The sequence below is a fragment of the Podospora pseudoanserina genome, chromosome 5 (assembly GCF_035222485.1).
Source record: "Podospora pseudoanserina strain CBS 124.78 chromosome 5, whole genome shotgun sequence".
Taxonomy (NCBI): Eukaryota; Fungi; Ascomycota; class Sordariomycetes; order Sordariales; family Podosporaceae; genus Podospora; species Podospora pseudoanserina.
In genome coordinates, this window is record NC_085924.1 from 2,129,189 (window position 1) to 2,145,089 (window position 15,901).

The 15,901-nt window shown below is 53.5% G+C and overlaps 6 protein-coding genes across 6 annotated transcripts; 2 read left to right on the forward strand and 4 right to left on the reverse strand.

Annotated features, from left to right (window-relative positions):
• Window positions 1-104: 104 nt before the first annotated feature.
• On the reverse strand, window positions 105-2,922 carry SQS1 (squalene synthetase-like protein). Its single transcript, XM_062947796.1, has 3 exons — window positions 2,224-2,922; window positions 659-2,162; window positions 105-602 (listed from the first exon to the last, which is right to left on the reverse strand). Exons 1-3 carry the CDS (start codon window positions 2,354-2,356, stop codon window positions 116-118), a joined length of 2,124 nt encoding a protein of 707 aa, XP_062799042.1. The 5' UTR covers window positions 2,357-2,922; the 3' UTR covers window positions 105-115.
• ATG4 (Cysteine protease atg4) lies at window positions 2,396-5,134 on the forward strand. Its single transcript, XM_062947797.1, has 4 exons — window positions 2,396-4,009; window positions 4,079-4,247; window positions 4,295-4,519; window positions 4,583-5,134. The coding sequence occupies exons 1-4, from the start codon at window positions 3,265-3,267 to the stop codon at window positions 4,968-4,970; spliced, it is 1,527 nt and encodes a 508-aa protein (XP_062799043.1). The 5' UTR covers window positions 2,396-3,264; the 3' UTR covers window positions 4,971-5,134.
• On the reverse strand, window positions 4,982-8,284 carry QC764_505440 (uncharacterized protein). The gene is made up of 3 exons (XM_062947798.1): window positions 6,832-8,284; window positions 5,361-6,765; window positions 4,982-5,299 (listed from the first exon to the last, which is right to left on the reverse strand). Exons 1-3 carry the CDS (start codon window positions 6,945-6,947, stop codon window positions 5,168-5,170), a joined length of 1,653 nt encoding a protein of 550 aa, XP_062799044.1. The 5' UTR covers window positions 6,948-8,284; the 3' UTR covers window positions 4,982-5,167.
• On the forward strand, window positions 6,974-9,554 carry QC764_505450 (uncharacterized protein). The gene is made up of 4 exons (XM_062947799.1): window positions 6,974-8,650; window positions 8,733-8,894; window positions 9,010-9,147; window positions 9,208-9,554. Exons 1-4 carry the CDS (start codon window positions 7,777-7,779, stop codon window positions 9,357-9,359), a joined length of 1,326 nt encoding a protein of 441 aa, XP_062799045.1. The 5' UTR covers window positions 6,974-7,776; the 3' UTR covers window positions 9,360-9,554.
• STR2 (Cystathionine gamma-synthase) lies at window positions 9,449-11,948 on the reverse strand. The gene is made up of 3 exons (XM_062947800.1): window positions 11,459-11,948; window positions 11,283-11,377; window positions 9,449-11,188 (listed from the first exon to the last, which is right to left on the reverse strand). The coding sequence occupies exons 1-3, from the start codon at window positions 11,504-11,506 to the stop codon at window positions 9,532-9,534; spliced, it is 1,800 nt and encodes a 599-aa protein (XP_062799046.1). The 5' UTR covers window positions 11,507-11,948; the 3' UTR covers window positions 9,449-9,531.
• A 993-nt stretch (window positions 11,949-12,941) lies between these two features.
• QC764_505470 (uncharacterized protein) lies at window positions 12,942-14,726 on the reverse strand (the record flags this gene model as incomplete). The annotated part of the gene is made up of 1 exon (XM_062947801.1): window positions 12,942-14,726. The coding sequence occupies one exon, from the start codon at window positions 14,724-14,726 to the stop codon at window positions 12,942-12,944; it is 1,785 nt and encodes a 594-aa protein (XP_062799047.1).
• Window positions 14,727-15,901: the final 1,175 nt, after the last annotated feature.

Here is a 15,901-nt window from a genome sequence, read left to right on the forward strand (position 1 = left end):
GGCACAGATAACTAAGACACGAACATGTTACGTATTTGGGACCTACATAATCCCTTTGGGACTATTCATGATGATGGTTTACGAAAAAAAATAATCTCAAAACTCCCAACACACATCATGTACGACCAAGGCCAGCCTTCGACTTCTTGACGACCTGAGCGACGGGCTCCAAGATCCCCTTGTTCTCCAAGGCTCCCAAAGCCATGCCTTTGCTCCAGCCCATCTTCTCCAACATCGCGCGACCTTTATTTTCCTGGCCCAACTCAGGGGCAGAGGCGCCAACCACCTCTCCTTCTCGAAGTACCAGGGCTTTTACGCTCACATGTGCATTTCCTCTGAATCCATCCCGGGGAGTGTCGCCCCGTGGACCAGCTACGTCAGCACGGGGGAAGTACTTGCGCCCCACCCGGCGGACGGCACCATCTACCTGGCGTGTCGCTTCTGTGATCTGGTGCGGTTTGAATGTGATGGTCCGCTTGCTCCGGTAGAGAACCGGCCGGCGTGTTGTGCCCTTTCCGGTAGACTGGGACTTGACATTGAATTTCAAGGCAAGCTGGTGGAGGACCATACGCCCATGTTTGTCGAGCGGGGGGAATTCAAGACTGTGTCACCGAGTTAGCCTACGTTTGTTCTAGCTCCGATGCCTCAAATGCCTTACCGCTCATCCGAGCTGATCAGAAAAGCCACCAGCTCAGTTTTGAAGTCTTCCAGTCTAAGGCCAACTGGATACTTGACGCGCAAATCGTCGGGGCTGGCGTTCTTGTCAAGAAGACCCTGACCACGTAATGACTCACGGGCAAGTTTGCGCTCTTTCTTTCGTTCCCGATCGCGTGACCAATCCAACTTCAGTTTTGCCTCGATTTCAGAATCCGAAATGTTGAAGTTGGGTGGTTGTTTGGAGCGTCGCTTGCGGGGGACTGGCACAGTCCAGTCGGCAAGATCCAGATCATCAAATGCATCAGCAACGGAGCTGGCATTCGCAGATTTGGCGAACGATGAGGATGTTGCCCTTTTCTGGCCTCCCTTCTTCGCCCCTCGCTTGCTTACTCCGAAAGACTCGGGTATCAAAACAAGCTCGTCGCTCCCCAACCCAAGCTCTTCCTGCTTGGCAAGAAGTCGTGCAAGCTCCTCGTCATCCATATCGGCGTCCATATCGTCGTCTTCATCTGGCTCATCGTTCTCATCCCCGTCATCTTCGTCGGCATCACTAAGACCAGAACCACTAGACTCAGCTTGTTGTTCGTCGCCTGACAAATCTTCAACCACCGGTATGTCATTCTCGTCACCGGAGCCGAGGTTGAGAGCGAAATTGTCACCCCCAAGATCCCGACGGTTGTTGAATGAACGTAGCTGGTCTGAAATAAAGTCATCCTCTGGGTTGGCACTCATATTGGCGATATAATCTGCCAGAATGGCGTCCTCTTCATCATCTTCGTCGGTTTTGGGAATCTTGGAAGCTTTTGAACGGCTGCGCTGGCGTCCTGCTCGTTTTTCGCGGGCTACAGGAATCACTTCGGGATAATCACGGAGGCTCGTTTCCTCTGCAGCTGTAGGTTCGGTCTTATGACCGGTCGGAGTTATGGCGGTTGTGGTATTGGTAGCAACGCCGTTACGAACCACAAAGTTGCTTTGCGGAATTGTTTTGGCGTTACCTGCACGGCCTCTGAAGAGGATAACTTCCTCGCTGGAATCAGATTCGGCCAATGATGGCTTCCGAATGGGAACCAGGGGTGGCGGATGGACAGCACGGTGTTTGTCTCGGATAGCTTTATCTCCGCTAACGTCGAAGAAAAAGAGGTCTTGTGCCTGTTCTTGGGGAGTCTCGCTGGAGGGGTTGTCTTGAGACGTCGAGTTGGAAAGAACCATCTTGCCCTTGGCCGCTGAATCTAGCTCAACGAGAGTCGTCTTCTCTATGACAGCCTCCGCGGATACGTTGAGGTTGACGTCCACGGTAGTGATGTCCATGTCGTCGGCCTTGCTCTCTGTAGCCTCGCCAGGGGGAACTTTGTCTTGCTCGATATCTTCAAGAAGTTTTAAAGGCTCGCTGTATCCAGCACTAACAAACGATACAGGCTTTTGTCGAAGTTTCACCGTACCGGAAGTCCAGGCTGAGTCAAGGTGGTGGGACTGAGTGTTCCTAACCTCATCCTTCAAAGAGAAGTCTGTTGGCGTTAGATGAGCTAAGTCCTGCAACCAAGCCAGGGCGGAATCTGGAAATCGTACCATTTGAGTGCGCAACACTCTGGAAAAACGTCGTTGAGGAAAAGGAACTGACATGGCCCTGGACTCTGGGGGTAGATCGAAGGTGAGCAGCCTTGGGGCCTGCATATGGCCGCTTTCCCCTCTTTGGCGGCATAGTCGTCAAAAATACAAATCCTATCGTTTGAAGAAGCGGGAGAAGGGGATATTTCGAATTCAGCGAAAACCTGCAGGTGGTGCAATGCCGAATATTTTATGCGGACAACTCTGGTAGTAGAATGAATAAGCTGCGGTGGCGTAGACGAAATACCAGGGGTCGAAGTCGGTTCTTGGCGTGTTTTCTGGATGTTGGGAACGAAAGTCCAAAGAGAGTGAAAATCTCCCAGCTTATCCAGTCACACGCCTTCCAGATAAACTTGTGGCCTGGCAAGCGATGTCTGGGGATGGAGCAGTGCTGCCGTTGCCTCAGTGGCAGGAGGATGTCATGAAAGTCTAGCTTTGTATTACTCTTGGCACGCAAGGAAGGTACACTGTTGGAATTGGAGGGTTAGGGTAATCGTAGATTGACCCAAAGGGCTTGGCGGTCGCCGGGTGTGCACTCGGCAGGCAGCCTTCGCCACAGCTGGCATCTGGTCGTTGTGGAGACCCCCGCGACTCATATGACATACTCCCTCATGAGCTTGTCCTACCTCTCACCTCTCAAGATCAACCCAGCTTTCTTCCTTCCAGCCTTCTGGCCATTCCAAAGTCAAATATTGCCGTGCTGCTCCCTGTGGTGCTCCGTCCCATATCGTTTCTTTCGCCAACTTCATCTGTTCTTTGCCTTTGGGCCATTGCTAGAGCCTCTTATCTCCTGCGCAGTGACACTGCATGCCCTTCTTTGTTAGTTCGCGCTACGGTGTAGCTGGTGTCCTCAAGAAGCTCACAGGATCCATCCGATCAGGAGGACAGGGCTTCTAGCAGGCCGGCATTAACTTCCACCTTGTTTTTGAACCACATTGAAAATCACTGTCGCGACCGTATTCTTTTCTGCTTCTCTGCTTTGTTATAGCTTCACCAAATCCGATGAAGTCGACGCGCTCAGGCAGCAACAACTGGCAATCGGCCGTCTCGGGAACATCACCCAAGATCGCGACTGCGATGGAGGCAGCGATATCCGCCGGGGCCGAGGTCAGCCGTGTAGGCCGACGCATCTTGCAGAGAATCTGGGACCCAGAGCCTACCAATGATCGAAGCAGCAATGAACCAGTGTGGTGTTTGGGTTGCTCATATCTCCTCGATACAAAAGAATACGGCACACCCCCTACGCTCACCACCAGCACACCACCCGCAGATGCCACTCTTACCGCTTTAGTACCCGAGTCTGGGGCAGGCGTGGAATCGGAGCCACGAAGAGCCACAGAGAAGGCAGGAGTGCCGGTGAATACATCGAATGCAAAAGCAGTTGCCCCAATCCCCGTTGCGGCTAGTGGTCAGCACCAGCTACAAGTGCCCGAAACACCTCCTCTCTCCGTTGCCAGCAGTTTTGATTCAGCTCTTGCGTACGAAGAGCCCGGTCAAGATGGCGGCTGGCCCCCGGCCTTTCTCGATGATTTCGAGTCCCGCATATGGATGACATATCGTACCGGATTCGAAGTAATTCCTCGCTCGACCGACCCGAAAGCGGCCGCAGCCTTGTCCTTCACCATGCGATTCAAGACTTCTTTCGGGGACCAGACCGGCTTTTCATCAGATACGGGCTGGGGATGCATGATCAGGTCTGGGCAGAGCTTGTTGGCCAATGCAATGTTGATCAGCCGTGCAGGACGTGGTAAGGAATCTCCGGCCATGCTTGCTATTGTGTGTGTGAACTGTTGCTAATTTCGTCTCTCTTGTGCAGCTTGGAGACGAACGACGAACCCTGACATCGAACGCGAAATCGTGTGCCTATTCGCAGATAATCCTCGTGCTCCATATTCCATACAGAACTTTGTCAACCATGGTGCAGCTGCTTGTGGAAAGTACCCTGGAGAGTGGTTTGGCCCATCTGCGACGGCACGGTGCATCCAGTACGTGACCCTTCTCTGGATGGAAACTTGGCTCTAACAAACAACAGGGCTCTGGCCAAGAAGCACGATAGCTCCCTGCGAGTGTACTTGACACGAGATCTTCCTGAAGTATACGAAGACAACTTCATGTCAACCGCGAACCCTGACGGCAACCACTTTCACCCGACATTAATTCTGGTATCTACGAGGCTGGGGATTGACAAGATTAACCCAATCTACCATGAAGCGCTCATATCTACCTTACAATTGCCACAAGCCATTGGTATTGCTGGGTAAGCAAGTCCTGATGCACCTTGCATATTCACGCTCTCTAGCCTCTGTCTAACACACTCCAGCGGACGCCCGTCATCATCCCACTACTTCATCGGTGCTCAGGGGCAATGGCTCTTTTACCTCGATCCCCATCACCCACGGCCGGCGCTTCCTTATCGAGAGAATCCGAACGACTATACCATAGAAGAATTGGACTCCTGCCACACCCGACGATTGCGGCATCTCCACGTTGAAGACATGGACCCTAGCATGCTCATTGGCTTTCTCATCAAGGATGAGGATGATTGGGATCTGTGGAAGAGCTCTGTCAAGCATGTTCAGGGCAAGGCCATCATCAATGTCTCGCCTCATGACCCGGAGCACGGGATGGGTTTCGGTCGAGCGGGAGCGATTGATGAGGTGGAGACACTGAGTGACGAGGACGACACAGATACGGTGCTTGATTTATGACTTGTTTAAAGGTAATATTTTTGGATATGGCAACAAGTAGTTCTGGGGAAAGGGGCGTTGCCAACGCCGTGGTGTGCATGCCCAGGTTAGGGGACTTTCAACAAAACCTTCTCCCCGCTATGATGTTTGAGAATCGAGGACACTCTGCTCGATTAGATGATGCACAGCACTAGCTGATACACACACCGGTATGGTGATTATTTCTTTCTCTTCTGTTTTCCAGATTTACCAGGCGTGGCAGAGACCGGAGCTGCATGTTTGAGTTCTTTGATGTGGTCGAAGAGCTTGTTCTTGCTTGGGAATGCCTCTTTACATACCACACATTGTAGCTGAAGCCCAGCAGTCAGCATCGAATATCATTATTGAGCTTTGCAATACACAGAAACCTACCGAATCCTGGATTTGTGACTCTGCCTGCCGAGCTGCTTTCTTTTCTCGCTTCAGTTTCGCCTTACCAACCTTTTTACCTGGCGCCGGTTCGCTGAGTGTGAGGTTGGCAACGCTCGCAGCTGTAGAATCTGCCAAGTCTCCGCTATCGTCTGCTTGTGGCTGTGACACCTTCTTGGTGGCTCCTGCCCCGTTGACAATGCGCTCTTCCACCGTGGAACGTGGTGCATACTCGTCATCTTCTGGACTCGACGATGATTGTGTGCTCTGTTCTTGATCATCATCCTGCTCGACGGGCCCTTGCTTTTCTTCTCCGGTCCTCCCGTCCTCAGAGGTCAGCGGTGCTGTGCTGGTCATGTCCCTCTCTCTCTGGATGACTTGCGCGTCCTGCTCTGGCTGGGGAGACTGCGGCGTAGATGCCCCTGGTGAATCTTGAGGATTTAGATCAAAGTGCATGTTTTCCTTTCTCATCTGTCTTTTCAACTGCTGTACTGCCTTGATATGTTTCTTGCTCTTTTCGTGAGCCTCGAACTGTTTCTCACTCCTAAACGTCTTGTTGCACACCACGCATTCGATCTCCTCAACCTCGGACTCTTCTTCCGACATGGAAAACTCGCCCTCGTAGTCTTGGCGTTCTTTCGGCTGCGCCCAGTCTGGCACCACGTACTCGGCCATCTTTTCCTGGTGCGCTGCCCGCGACCGGGCCGCCTGGGCTGCCGCGGAATTACGAAGGACCTGCTGCCGTTCCGCCTCAGACTGTGTGTTGGGAACATAACGGGGATCTCTTTTCTTGACAAACGCAACCAAAGAGAGGACCGCATCGTTGAATTCTCTGATGCCCTCATCGCGAAGCTTCTTGTTCTCCTTTTCCATCAAGCGACGGATCCTCCTGTCTGGTGCGTGCGCAAGATGGTGCACATCCTTCCACTGAAAGGATTTCCTCGTCGAGAAGCTTGACCACACATTATAAAACGACTTGCCCACGGTGTTGTAGTCGTCTTCCGCTTTGCCAAACGGTGGGTAGTGTGTAGGGATGGTTCCGTCCCACTCGCAGGCTGCAGCTTCTTCTGCGGCAAGCTGTTCGAAGAAGACGTTCAATATCCCAAAGAAACCACGCGGGCTGTCATCCATCGGTACGCTGGAATTGAATCGACCCATCAGTGCAAAGACAGCATTCGCCGAGGTGTGATTGCCGGGGTCCTGTCCGCCAGGCGCACCCCCAGCCACTTCGTCATCACCCCTGAGGATAGCATCTCGATGCGAGTCGTACCAAGCTCGTTCCTGGGGGTCCGATAGTATTTCGTATGCTGTTTGTAGCTCGGCAAACTTCCGCGTCGCGTTCTCGGTATCGTGGTAGTTGCGATCGGGATGCAGCTCCAATGCCTTTTTCTTGTAGGCCCTCCGAATTCTACATCCAAAAGGCCTCAAAGTCAGACTACATTCATCTTGTACGGGAGCAGGGAGTCTCTCTCACTCTTCGTCCGGCACCTGACGATCAACCCCTAGAACTTCATAATAGCATGTTTTCTGCTGGGTGACGATGGTGGCCGCCTGACTGGCACCCCGAGGTGTGGATTGGTCAGCTCCCATTCGTATAATAAAGGGTGTTTTGATAGTTGGGTGCTCAGGGTTCTACACGTCCGCTGAAGAAAGTGATAACGAATCAAGAAGCATGTGCATGTTTCCATGCTCCTGGGAAGTAGGGGTCCGAGGGTCCTTCCAGAGACGTTTATGCTTGTCATGCTGCCAACATTTTAGTGGGGCCATGGCGGGGGCGGGGCTACTGTTGGAAATCTTGATGGAGACCATTCTGGTGGGCTGACCCATCATCACCACAAACCTACAGGCCAAATGACGACGAAATCCCGATTGGGAAAAGTGGCATGTGTCCCAATGCCCACCACAAAATAAGAGGTGCATCTAGACTTTTCACGAATACATGGCGAGGTCGGACGAGCGTTGAGGGATTCAGAGTTCAGGGTTCAGAGTTGTTTACGGGTTGAAAAAGGAGAGATGAACACGCTCGATTCCGTCTGATTCCTTCTTTCGCTAGCTTAAACGCTCCGAACGTTTGGCCGCTGCTCAAAGGCGCCATTACAAACCTCTTGCTTGACAGACTGCAACCGCCACCCATTTTGTCACGTTGACCGTGGGGAATTGGTTAGGGGGGAGGCCAAGCAACCACTACCAGGTGTCCTATCCTTGGCTTCCGCGCTTTGGCTGGGTCTGGCCGTCTGTCACCTCGTCTTGAACCACCTTCACCGAGAAGCAACATTACCTATAAATCCCATCCCGCCCCATCTTGACCCGCGACTGCAAATTCGGCACCCTGAGAAGCATATCGAGCGCCTTGTCTCGCCATGCACATGCCATCCTCGCAGTTACATTTTAAGCCAGCCAGGTCAGTGGTAACATTACGATGAAATTCGGCCACGCCTTCAAGGAGGCCTTGGAGGCTGAGACCTATCCAAGACACTGGGTAGACAAGGCGGTTCCCTATCGTCAGCTCAAAAAGATCCTTGGTAAGGTGCGGGAGGAGCTGATAAACAATGGCTACGATCCGGACACGTTACAAAAGCTGGTGGCTGAGCGAAATGCCGAATACCGCCTAGAGTCGGACGACTCCCAGCTCCTGAGACCCAAACTGGTTGTGCGTCCAGCCACTACAAGTGCTCAACCTCTGGATCAGAAAACAGAAGTCGACTCGCTGCCAGAATCACCAGTATCTCTATCTCCCACCTCTTCCGCCAGCACAGAACCTGGACCATCAGCCTTGACACATGACTCTGCGCCCCCGTATAGCCATCGCCAGCAACAAACCAGTGACGGCGAGTGGGTTGACGTCCCGTTGGATGCCGATGCTCGCTTTTTCAGTGTCCTCCAGCAGGATGTCAATGAGTTGGATACTCTCCAGGACAAGGAGCGGGTTGCCATGATCGAAAACATCCACGTGATTGGAAACGAGATCGCACAAGTAGCCAGACCGCGAAAACCAGTCATCGACTTCTCCCGGTCAGATCTGTATCGCTGGCGCGAGATTCTGGACCTCTACCTCTCGGCCGAGGTCTTCTTCTCCACCAACGAGGTTTCCGGCGGTGCTCGCAGCAGCGACAGAGCTCGCAAGCAACTCGTCTGGTTCCAAGAAGAGGTGAGCAAGCGCCAGCTGCCGCAGAAGTTCAAGATCAAGTCCAGCGCCGTCGCCTTCCAACACTTCCTCTCGTTGAATGCCACGCTGCTGCAGAACTTGCAGTTCCAGGAACTGAATCAGACAGCCATAACAAAAATAATCAAAAGTAGGCTCTCGGAATGCTCAGGGTGCCACTCGTCCCATCTTCAAGCCGTCCACTAGACTAACTGCTCCCCCTTTTGCTGTAGAATTCGACAAGAGAACGTCACTGGGGGTGAAAAAGACTTTTCCAAAAGTCATGAACTCGGCACACTTCATCTCCGAGACCATATCCAAGGACATCTGCGCCCAGCTGTCTCGAGACGTCATCAGCCTTGTCCCACAAGTCGTGGATTACACGTGCATTGTCTGTAAGTGACGCATATGTTGTGCAGCCTAGCGGGTGGGCTGTGTTTCGGTGCTGAGGCCAGGAGAGAACCAATGTAATGTCTTCGATACTGACCTCCCTCTCTCTATCTCACACAGGCCTCTCCATATGTTGGCTACCCATCCGACTGGACTGCGACCATCTGTTTTGCATCCGGTGCATGATCAAGATGCAAAACAGGCAAAAGCGCTTCTGCCCGCTATGTCGAGCCGATGTGATTCAACGGGCCAACGAATGTATGTTGTCTCTTTCAATCCGGCTGTTTCATGAATCCTGGTCGCTAACCTTCCACACAGCACATATCGATATGGAGCTCGTTCGATACTTGGAAAGGTGGTTTCCAAAGGAGACCAAGGAGAAGCAGAGGAACAACGAGGACGAGCGGCGAAAGGAGCTCCTGGGCGATTTGTACGTGGAAGGTGCACAGCCGCCGTGTATCGTGATGTGATCCCCTGTACAAGGGAAGCAAAAAAGGAAGGGATAATTTACCTAATGGAAGTTGTACATAAAGTCAGACACAGTGATACCTCAGCAGGAGTTTTGAGCGAATTGGGTATGGTAGCATTACGGGGCTTTGGTTGATGTTGCTTTCAAATTCTATGCGTTCTACACGGAACTGCCTATTGCGAGCCGTGCTCTGCTACATGCAATGCAGCTTGAAACACATTTACAATATCAGCAGTGTCCTCCAACCCGACGCTGATGCGGATCAGATCAGGGTCAACACCAAATTGCGACGCCCATTCCAACTCTTGATAGTGAGCCAAAAGCACATAGGGGGATGTCAACGTGAAGTTGGTTCCCAGGCTTGGCCCCTTGGCTGTGTCAACAGCATCGTAAAATGCAACAGCCTGCTCCTTGCGGTGGAACACGACCGAGATCAACCCGCCGTACCCTCCACCAGGAACCTTGCAGGCTTCGTAATTGGCGCTGGACTCGTTATCACGCGGGTAAAAGACCGCCTTGATGAGCTTGTTCTCACGAAACACATCACAGATGGCCTCAGCGTTGGCGTTGATCCGTTCAATCCGAGACGCAAAATCCCGGCTATTTCGCTCCATGAACATGACATCCTCGGGCCAGTATGTGTCCTCGTACCCCGTGCGGGCAAAGTCTTTTAACGCAGAGTAGTATCGACTGTTTGGGTTAAAGATGGCACTGCCTCCCATGACGTTGCAGTCACCCGAGAAGATCTTGGTCAAGCTAGAGACGACGATATCGGCGAAGGGGAGAACGTTGATGTTGGCAAAGGTCCCGATTGTTTCGTCCACCACGACGGCAAAGTCGTATTTGTCGGCCATCTCGCGGATGCGGGCAAGATTGGGGCAAGTGAGGAGCGGATTGCCCGGGAATTCACAAAAGAGCCCCAGGAAGCGCTCGCCTGCTTTCAGCCGAGCTTCGAGGTCGTCAAGGTCGGCCTCGGACGCATTGCCGTAGAAGACGCATCCAGGGCCAAACTTCTCAAGAATCTTGAGGGTGTCAACATAAGGGAACCCGAAGTTGACCGACTTGAGACCTCCACGCGCTCCAAGAAGGGCACGGTGAGCGTTAAAGATGGCGTTCATGCCGGCTGGGAAAAGATAGATGTCGTCCTCGCGGAGGTTGACAACACCACGGGTATTGGATTCCATCTCCTTTTCGGGCACCGGGCTAGATGTTAGTTCACGATCGCTTCTGAGCGCCCCGGCAATTCGCCGTTTGATGGCAGATTTGGCGGGCTCAACAAAAGAAACATCCAGGTTCCGACCGAAGCGCTCCTCCAAGAATCGCGACGTCTCCTCTCTGTCAGGGACGGTTGTTGACGTTTGGGATGTGATTGATGGCTTTCCTGCGTCGAGAGAGCCCCCTCGTTGGTAACGCCTTGGTCCTCTGCATGGCTTTGGGCTCATGGGCGCGGCCGTGTTGGGGGATTCATCCACACGCAACAGACCATCCTTGAAGAGACTGTGACAGAACTCTGCCCTGCGGCTAGAGACACCATCGCCCGTGTGCTGCCAATACTGCTTCAGAAAACCGAAACCCTCGGGAGAGCAGATGACGGCCGAGATAGAGGGAGATAGCCCACGAAGAGCCTTGGACTGCGGGTTTACCGGGTCAAGAACCAGATGCAGAACTTCAAGAGATGACACGATGGCAGGAGGAGCGCGTAATTTGACAAAGCTCACACACCGGGCAGCAACCTGACGAGTTGGGAACAGAAAAGCAACCAGCCCTTTTTTCCCAATTTTCTCCAGAATGTCTTTGGCAAAAGCTTGGATGCTCCTGTGGATGAAGAAGCTGGAGAATAGATTGCCGTTTTAGTATCATGGCACATGATCAAGACCTTTGAAAATGAACGGTGCGAGCAGAAAAGATGAAGCAAGTGACATACCGAGGATAACCAGTGGTCATACTGCCAACAACCCAGTCCTCTCCTTCTTCATAACCAACATTTGCTCTCCACGTTGGTAGTGACACACTCACCGCCTAAGCAATCATCAAGATGTTGTGGTTAGCCACCGAGACCGAACATGTTTAAACATTAAGAGTGACCATAAAGTTGCTTACATGCTCCGTGTGCGGCGGGATAGACTCGCCGAGGTTGAAGGCGGGCATTGTATCTCAAGAAGCGTAGAGTCACAGTTGTGACTCGGTTGTTGCGCTCCTAACTTTGCAATCTCTCTGTCCTCGGCTTCGACAGCACGCAGAGCGTGATAAGATGGCGTCTGTTATGAGGTGATGTACGCCGAAATCAGCGAGAGATTCCCCAAGTTTCTAGACAGGAGAGGAAATGGTCGAGCTCGATTGGTGGTACGGATACTGTCAAGGGGGATGGTACACTAAAACGGTCCAAGGTAGAGATGTGTGGTGGGTGCAGAGTGGATGGGTGTACCCACCTTTCCGACGTCCAAAATTGACCAATTATGAACTTTATTTTATACTAATGGAATGTTCCATGTCCCTGTATCCGGTCCATCGTCTTAACTATGCCGCCACAAACTGTGTGGGATGGCGTGGGTTGGACTATCAAAGCGAACAGTTGCACATTATATTCCGAGTATCGGAGGCAAAAACGGAGTCATTTTTTCTACCGGCTTCCTGATTTCTTGGATGTGTACATGCCTTACGGGTAACCAGCTTGTATCCCTCTTCCCTCCCGCCACTACCAGCGAAACACATGGCATTCAACACCAAACAAGAGCAGATAGAAGCACTGTCTGGTGCCGCTATGTCAGTGGGCAGTGACCAAGTGTGCTTGCCATGCCAAATGGTGTCAATGAAGCTTTGTGGACAGCGACCCCCACTTCTCCGGAACGTGCCCCACTCTTGCCACCTACACCTCAATCCTCCCAGTCATCGAAGGACACAAGGATTGGCAGAGGACTAGAAGTGAGAGAGAGTCTCAATAGAAGACACTTTAGCAGGCTGCAAGTGGTATACCGGTGGCAACCAGCCGTTTGATTCTGCCCGTGCTATGAAAACAAAATGTTTAGCCTATACATATGTCTGCATACTTCGGATGACAGGGGTCCCAGTCTTGCGGCACTCCGGGCCCGGATGGGTCCCGTAGACGGTTGGTAGTTACGGGTACGAGCTCCCGACGCCGCCGAAGCCGGTGGTGATTGGCAGCGGTCCACCGTTGTAGCAGTCCAGTGCCATATTCACACCAAGTCGGACCACCGCGACCACTTTGTAAGCATGGCCAGTACATCCAATTTAGATCCAGGCCCCATCCTGCCCGGTTCATTAACTCTAGCTTACATATGTCCACCATCCGTTTCTTTGCTCCCACCCTGAAAATGTCATGACCCAATGCACCTGTTCCCCCAACCAGTAGTCTTTGCGTGTATCCATCTCTGCCATGATTTAGCTGCTCCCAGCACGTGATGCCCCCCTGAAAAAGCCAAACAAAAAATATAAAAAGAGAGCAGTAAAAGAAAGTGAAATCATCATACAGATCGCTCTGTGCCAAAACTAGCATGCTCTCACCCGTTCGGAAGAGTAGGTAGCCAATATGCGTCGCCTATATGCTCTAAATCAGATATCGTCATTAACGACTCCTCCGGCTTCCAACACAGCTAATGCTATCGCTGGGCGCAATGCTGTCAGCATCATCATCGTCGTCGTCCTCCCCATAGCGAGCACGACTGCTTCCTCCACTGCTCCGGGGAAGTGGCGCATGGCGGGCTGAATAGTATGCACCAGCTCGATTATCGCTGGGGTAGGTGGCCTCGCGAGCTGAGAGATACGGTGGTGCCCTCCCACTTGCGAGGAGCGGGTCGCGCGCCGACGTATACGGAGAAGCCCGGCTTTCTGAGAATGGGATGTGACGGGCCGAGCCATAAATCTCCTCCCGGCTGTATCCTCGAGGACTGTCGCTAACCTTGTATGTTGTTGTGGTTACACGACTGCCCGACCTTGAGTGCGAGACAGGATGTGATGACGGCAGATAAGCATCCGCTGGCGATGCGCGGAGCGTATTACTGGACCTTTGGCTGCGCGAAGACACGTAGCTATCCCGTTCTGGGCCATCATACGTATACCCACGTTGGACAATGGGCGGATGTTTGGAGGACTTGGAGCTCACATAACCGCGGTACTCGGGCTCCCCGAGAAGATATGGCTCGCGGCTGTTGGCTGCTTCACTGCGTGGGCGTACAGAAGCCCGCGAACGAGGTATTGAGTGACGGCCCCGCGCATCGTCATAGGCACCATCCACATCTCTGCTCCTCGGCGAGGTGACTTGGGTATATCGAGCAACGTAGTCTGGCCCTTGCCTCCAATAATCGAGACCGGAACCATACTCGTCAGAATACCGCCCCTTATCCGCGGGCCGCTCCGTGTCCAAATACCGGCCTTTGCGATCCAAATAGCTGTCATACTTGTCCGGGAAGGTGGAGCGGCGGCTGAAGGGGGGGGCATCATAGTCGTCGTGCGCCGAAGCACGGGTGCGGTCGCCCCTGACCATGTTGTAGGTGAGAGCAGCTCCGGCAGCAACGCCAGCAACCCCGAGCAAAGTTCCGACAACAGCGCCGGCACTTAGTCCGGTCGAGTTCTCCCTGGCCGAGGCAGCCGGTTCGTAGTTGGAAGTGCCCGTCGTGACACTGCGCTTCAATCCTGCCGCGGGGGGAGGAGGCCTTCTCACGTCGTGGTCGTGGCCGTGGTGGTCGTCCTCGTCGTCGTAGTCTCTGACTTCTACTTCTTCTTCTTCGTAGTCGTGGTAGCTCAGCGAGCGTCGTGGATCAGCCCGGGGTGGGCCGCTGTACGCAGAACTGGCACCAACAGGGGCGGGTCGTAACGAGCCTGCCACGTCGAAATTCCAGGTCAATATACGGCCTGCTTCTTCGTCGGTTGACCGTGTGCGCCGGACAGTCGAGCCGCTGTAGTGTGGAGGGTAGTCGAGAGGGGGCTGGTACACAATCTCCATGATGTTGTAGTCCAAGTCACTTATAATCACGCGGGTCCCGCCACTGTGCGTTGTCGCCCGGTGGGCAGACGCGCCACTGGCCGCCGGGTAGGCCTCGGCAGGGTGGCGCAAGTATGATGTGTCCCGAAGATCGGGATTAGCCCGAAATGCAAACTCAAAGGCTTCGTCGGCCGCGCCCGGCGAGGGAGCGCTGACCGCTATGCGTGAGCGCCTCAGGGGCCGGTCTCTGCTTGCGACCACCTGGCGGAGCTGGAAAACTGGATCCCGTTCTGAATTGCCAAATGTAACCGACGGGAAGTGCCCGCGCTCTGTGCTGATGTGTCGGAGGCCCAGTGGTTCAACAATGGCGGAATAGAAAGACAACGATGAGGAGAGGTCCTCCACCTCGAGGAAAGGGAGTTGGGGCATTTTACACGGGGGAGAAGGGATGAGGGGATCCAGGGCGGTTGTGCCTCAGCGGAAAGGCAGCAGCCTTCGGCAAGAGCACAATGACAAGGAGCCTGTGTGATGAGTGTGGTGGTGCAACGCGACGGCGGCAGCAATAGGCCGGCCAACGGTCAAACTGCGTGCCCAAAACAGCCTTGGGGGTGTGATGCTGTGGTGTTCAGGGCGCTGTGGCGTGACGAGGCAAGATGGCAGGGATTGTTCTGTGAGCTGGTATCCAAGCAAGCGCTGCCACGGGGATGACCATCACCAAAAGAGGCCCAAGTTTCCAGCCCAGCTGCCCGTTTGACTCTTCTCGGGAATGGTGTAGAACTTGGGCTCTTGGAGCGGAGGGGGAGAACAACTGTGAAGATGATATTCGCGCTCTGCAAAACGTTGCTCAGCTCGCTTGGTTTGAGTGGAACGCTGGACAATTTGGCAACAACGGCAATGTGTGCGTCGCCAGTCGGATCCATGCGACGCAGCACAGCTCAAGACTACTTGGAGAAAAGGGCCACAGGGCATGGAAATGATGGGGTACAAAAGGGCTGGCAAAACGGTGCCCAACCTCGAACGGGCAGCGATAGGGAGACATGCCCCGCAGTTGTGGTGCTCCTGACGCAAGTGGTTGACAGGGTCTCCAGATCTGAAAGATGGTGAGGGCCATCTTGAGACAAGGTGAAGTTCGTCCCCACTAAGAACTGCAGAACCGGGCAATTCGTAGCAACCCGGTTGGCTTGAGGCTTCGAAAGATTCTATCCTGCGAGTGGACGCTGAGCCACACCATCTTGTTGCAACAAGTATGCCATCCCTCGAGGGTGGGAGAAGGCTCAATGGAAAAGTGACAGGGCTCAGTCGGCAGGCTGTGGCAGTCTATTTTTCAAGACTGGGCCATCCTATAGGTTGCTAAGAGGATGCCACTCTGAGATACGTCCGCGGTGCTTACTTGAGCAAACCGTCAGGCTGTGTTCTGCTCTCCAGAGCTGATGATCTGCATTCATACCCCGAGCCAGATGGCGGCCTCTTGTGGCGACGGAACTGGCAAACTGACAGAATTGTTCGATCGGCTGGTCATGTTTTGTGGTCATGATAATCTTGAACCCTGACTGGTTATGAGGCCCTGCGAGAAGGCGGGGAAAGAAAACAGAGAGACGTTGTGG

Excerpts from the sequence above, each read along its gene's own strand:
- SQS1 (XM_062947796.1), bottom strand. The coding sequence starts at position 2,356 with ATGCCGCCAAAGAGGGGAAAGCGGCCATATGCAGGCCCCAAGGCTGCT. Across the intron at positions 2,163-2,223 it reads GAGTGTTGCGCACTCAAATG|ACTTCTCTTTGAAGGATGAG; the intron begins GTACGATTTCCA and ends TAACGCCAACAG. Across the intron at positions 603-658 it reads CTGATCAGCTCGGATGAGCG|TCTTGAATTCCCCCCGCTCG; the intron begins GTAAGGCATTTG and ends TCGGTGACACAG.
- ATG4 (XM_062947797.1), top strand. The coding sequence starts at position 3,265 with ATGAAGTCGACGCGCTCAGGCAGCAACAACTGGCAATCGGCCGTCTCG. Across the intron at positions 4,010-4,078 it reads GATCAGCCGTGCAGGACGTG|CTTGGAGACGAACGACGAAC; the intron begins GTAAGGAATCTC and ends TCTCTTGTGCAG. Across the intron at positions 4,248-4,294 it reads GCGACGGCACGGTGCATCCA|GGCTCTGGCCAAGAAGCACG; the intron begins GTACGTGACCCT and ends AACAAACAACAG.
- QC764_505440 (XM_062947798.1), bottom strand. The coding sequence starts at position 6,947 with ATGGGAGCTGACCAATCCACACCTCGGGGTGCCAGTCAGGCGGCCACC. Across the intron at positions 6,766-6,831 it reads CGTCAGGTGCCGGACGAAGA|AATTCGGAGGGCCTACAAGA; the intron begins GTGAGAGAGACT and ends TTTTGGATGTAG. Across the intron at positions 5,300-5,360 it reads AGTCACAAATCCAGGATTCG|CTACAATGTGTGGTATGTAA; the intron begins GTAGGTTTCTGT and ends GCTGGGCTTCAG.
- QC764_505450 (XM_062947799.1), top strand. The coding sequence starts at position 7,777 with ATGAAATTCGGCCACGCCTTCAAGGAGGCCTTGGAGGCTGAGACCTAT. Across the intron at positions 8,651-8,732 it reads CATAACAAAAATAATCAAAA|AATTCGACAAGAGAACGTCA; the intron begins GTAGGCTCTCGG and ends CTTTTGCTGTAG. Across the intron at positions 8,895-9,009 it reads GGATTACACGTGCATTGTCT|GCCTCTCCATATGTTGGCTA; the intron begins GTAAGTGACGCA and ends TATCTCACACAG.
- STR2 (XM_062947800.1), bottom strand. The coding sequence starts at position 11,506 with ATGCCCGCCTTCAACCTCGGCGAGTCTATCCCGCCGCACACGGAGCAT. Across the intron at positions 11,378-11,458 it reads TCCCGCCGCACACGGAGCAT|GCGGTGAGTGTGTCACTACC; the intron begins GTAAGCAACTTT and ends ATGATTGCTTAG. Across the intron at positions 11,189-11,282 it reads ATGACCACTGGTTATCCTCG|CTTCTTCATCCACAGGAGCA; the intron begins GTATGTCACTTG and ends TCTATTCTCCAG.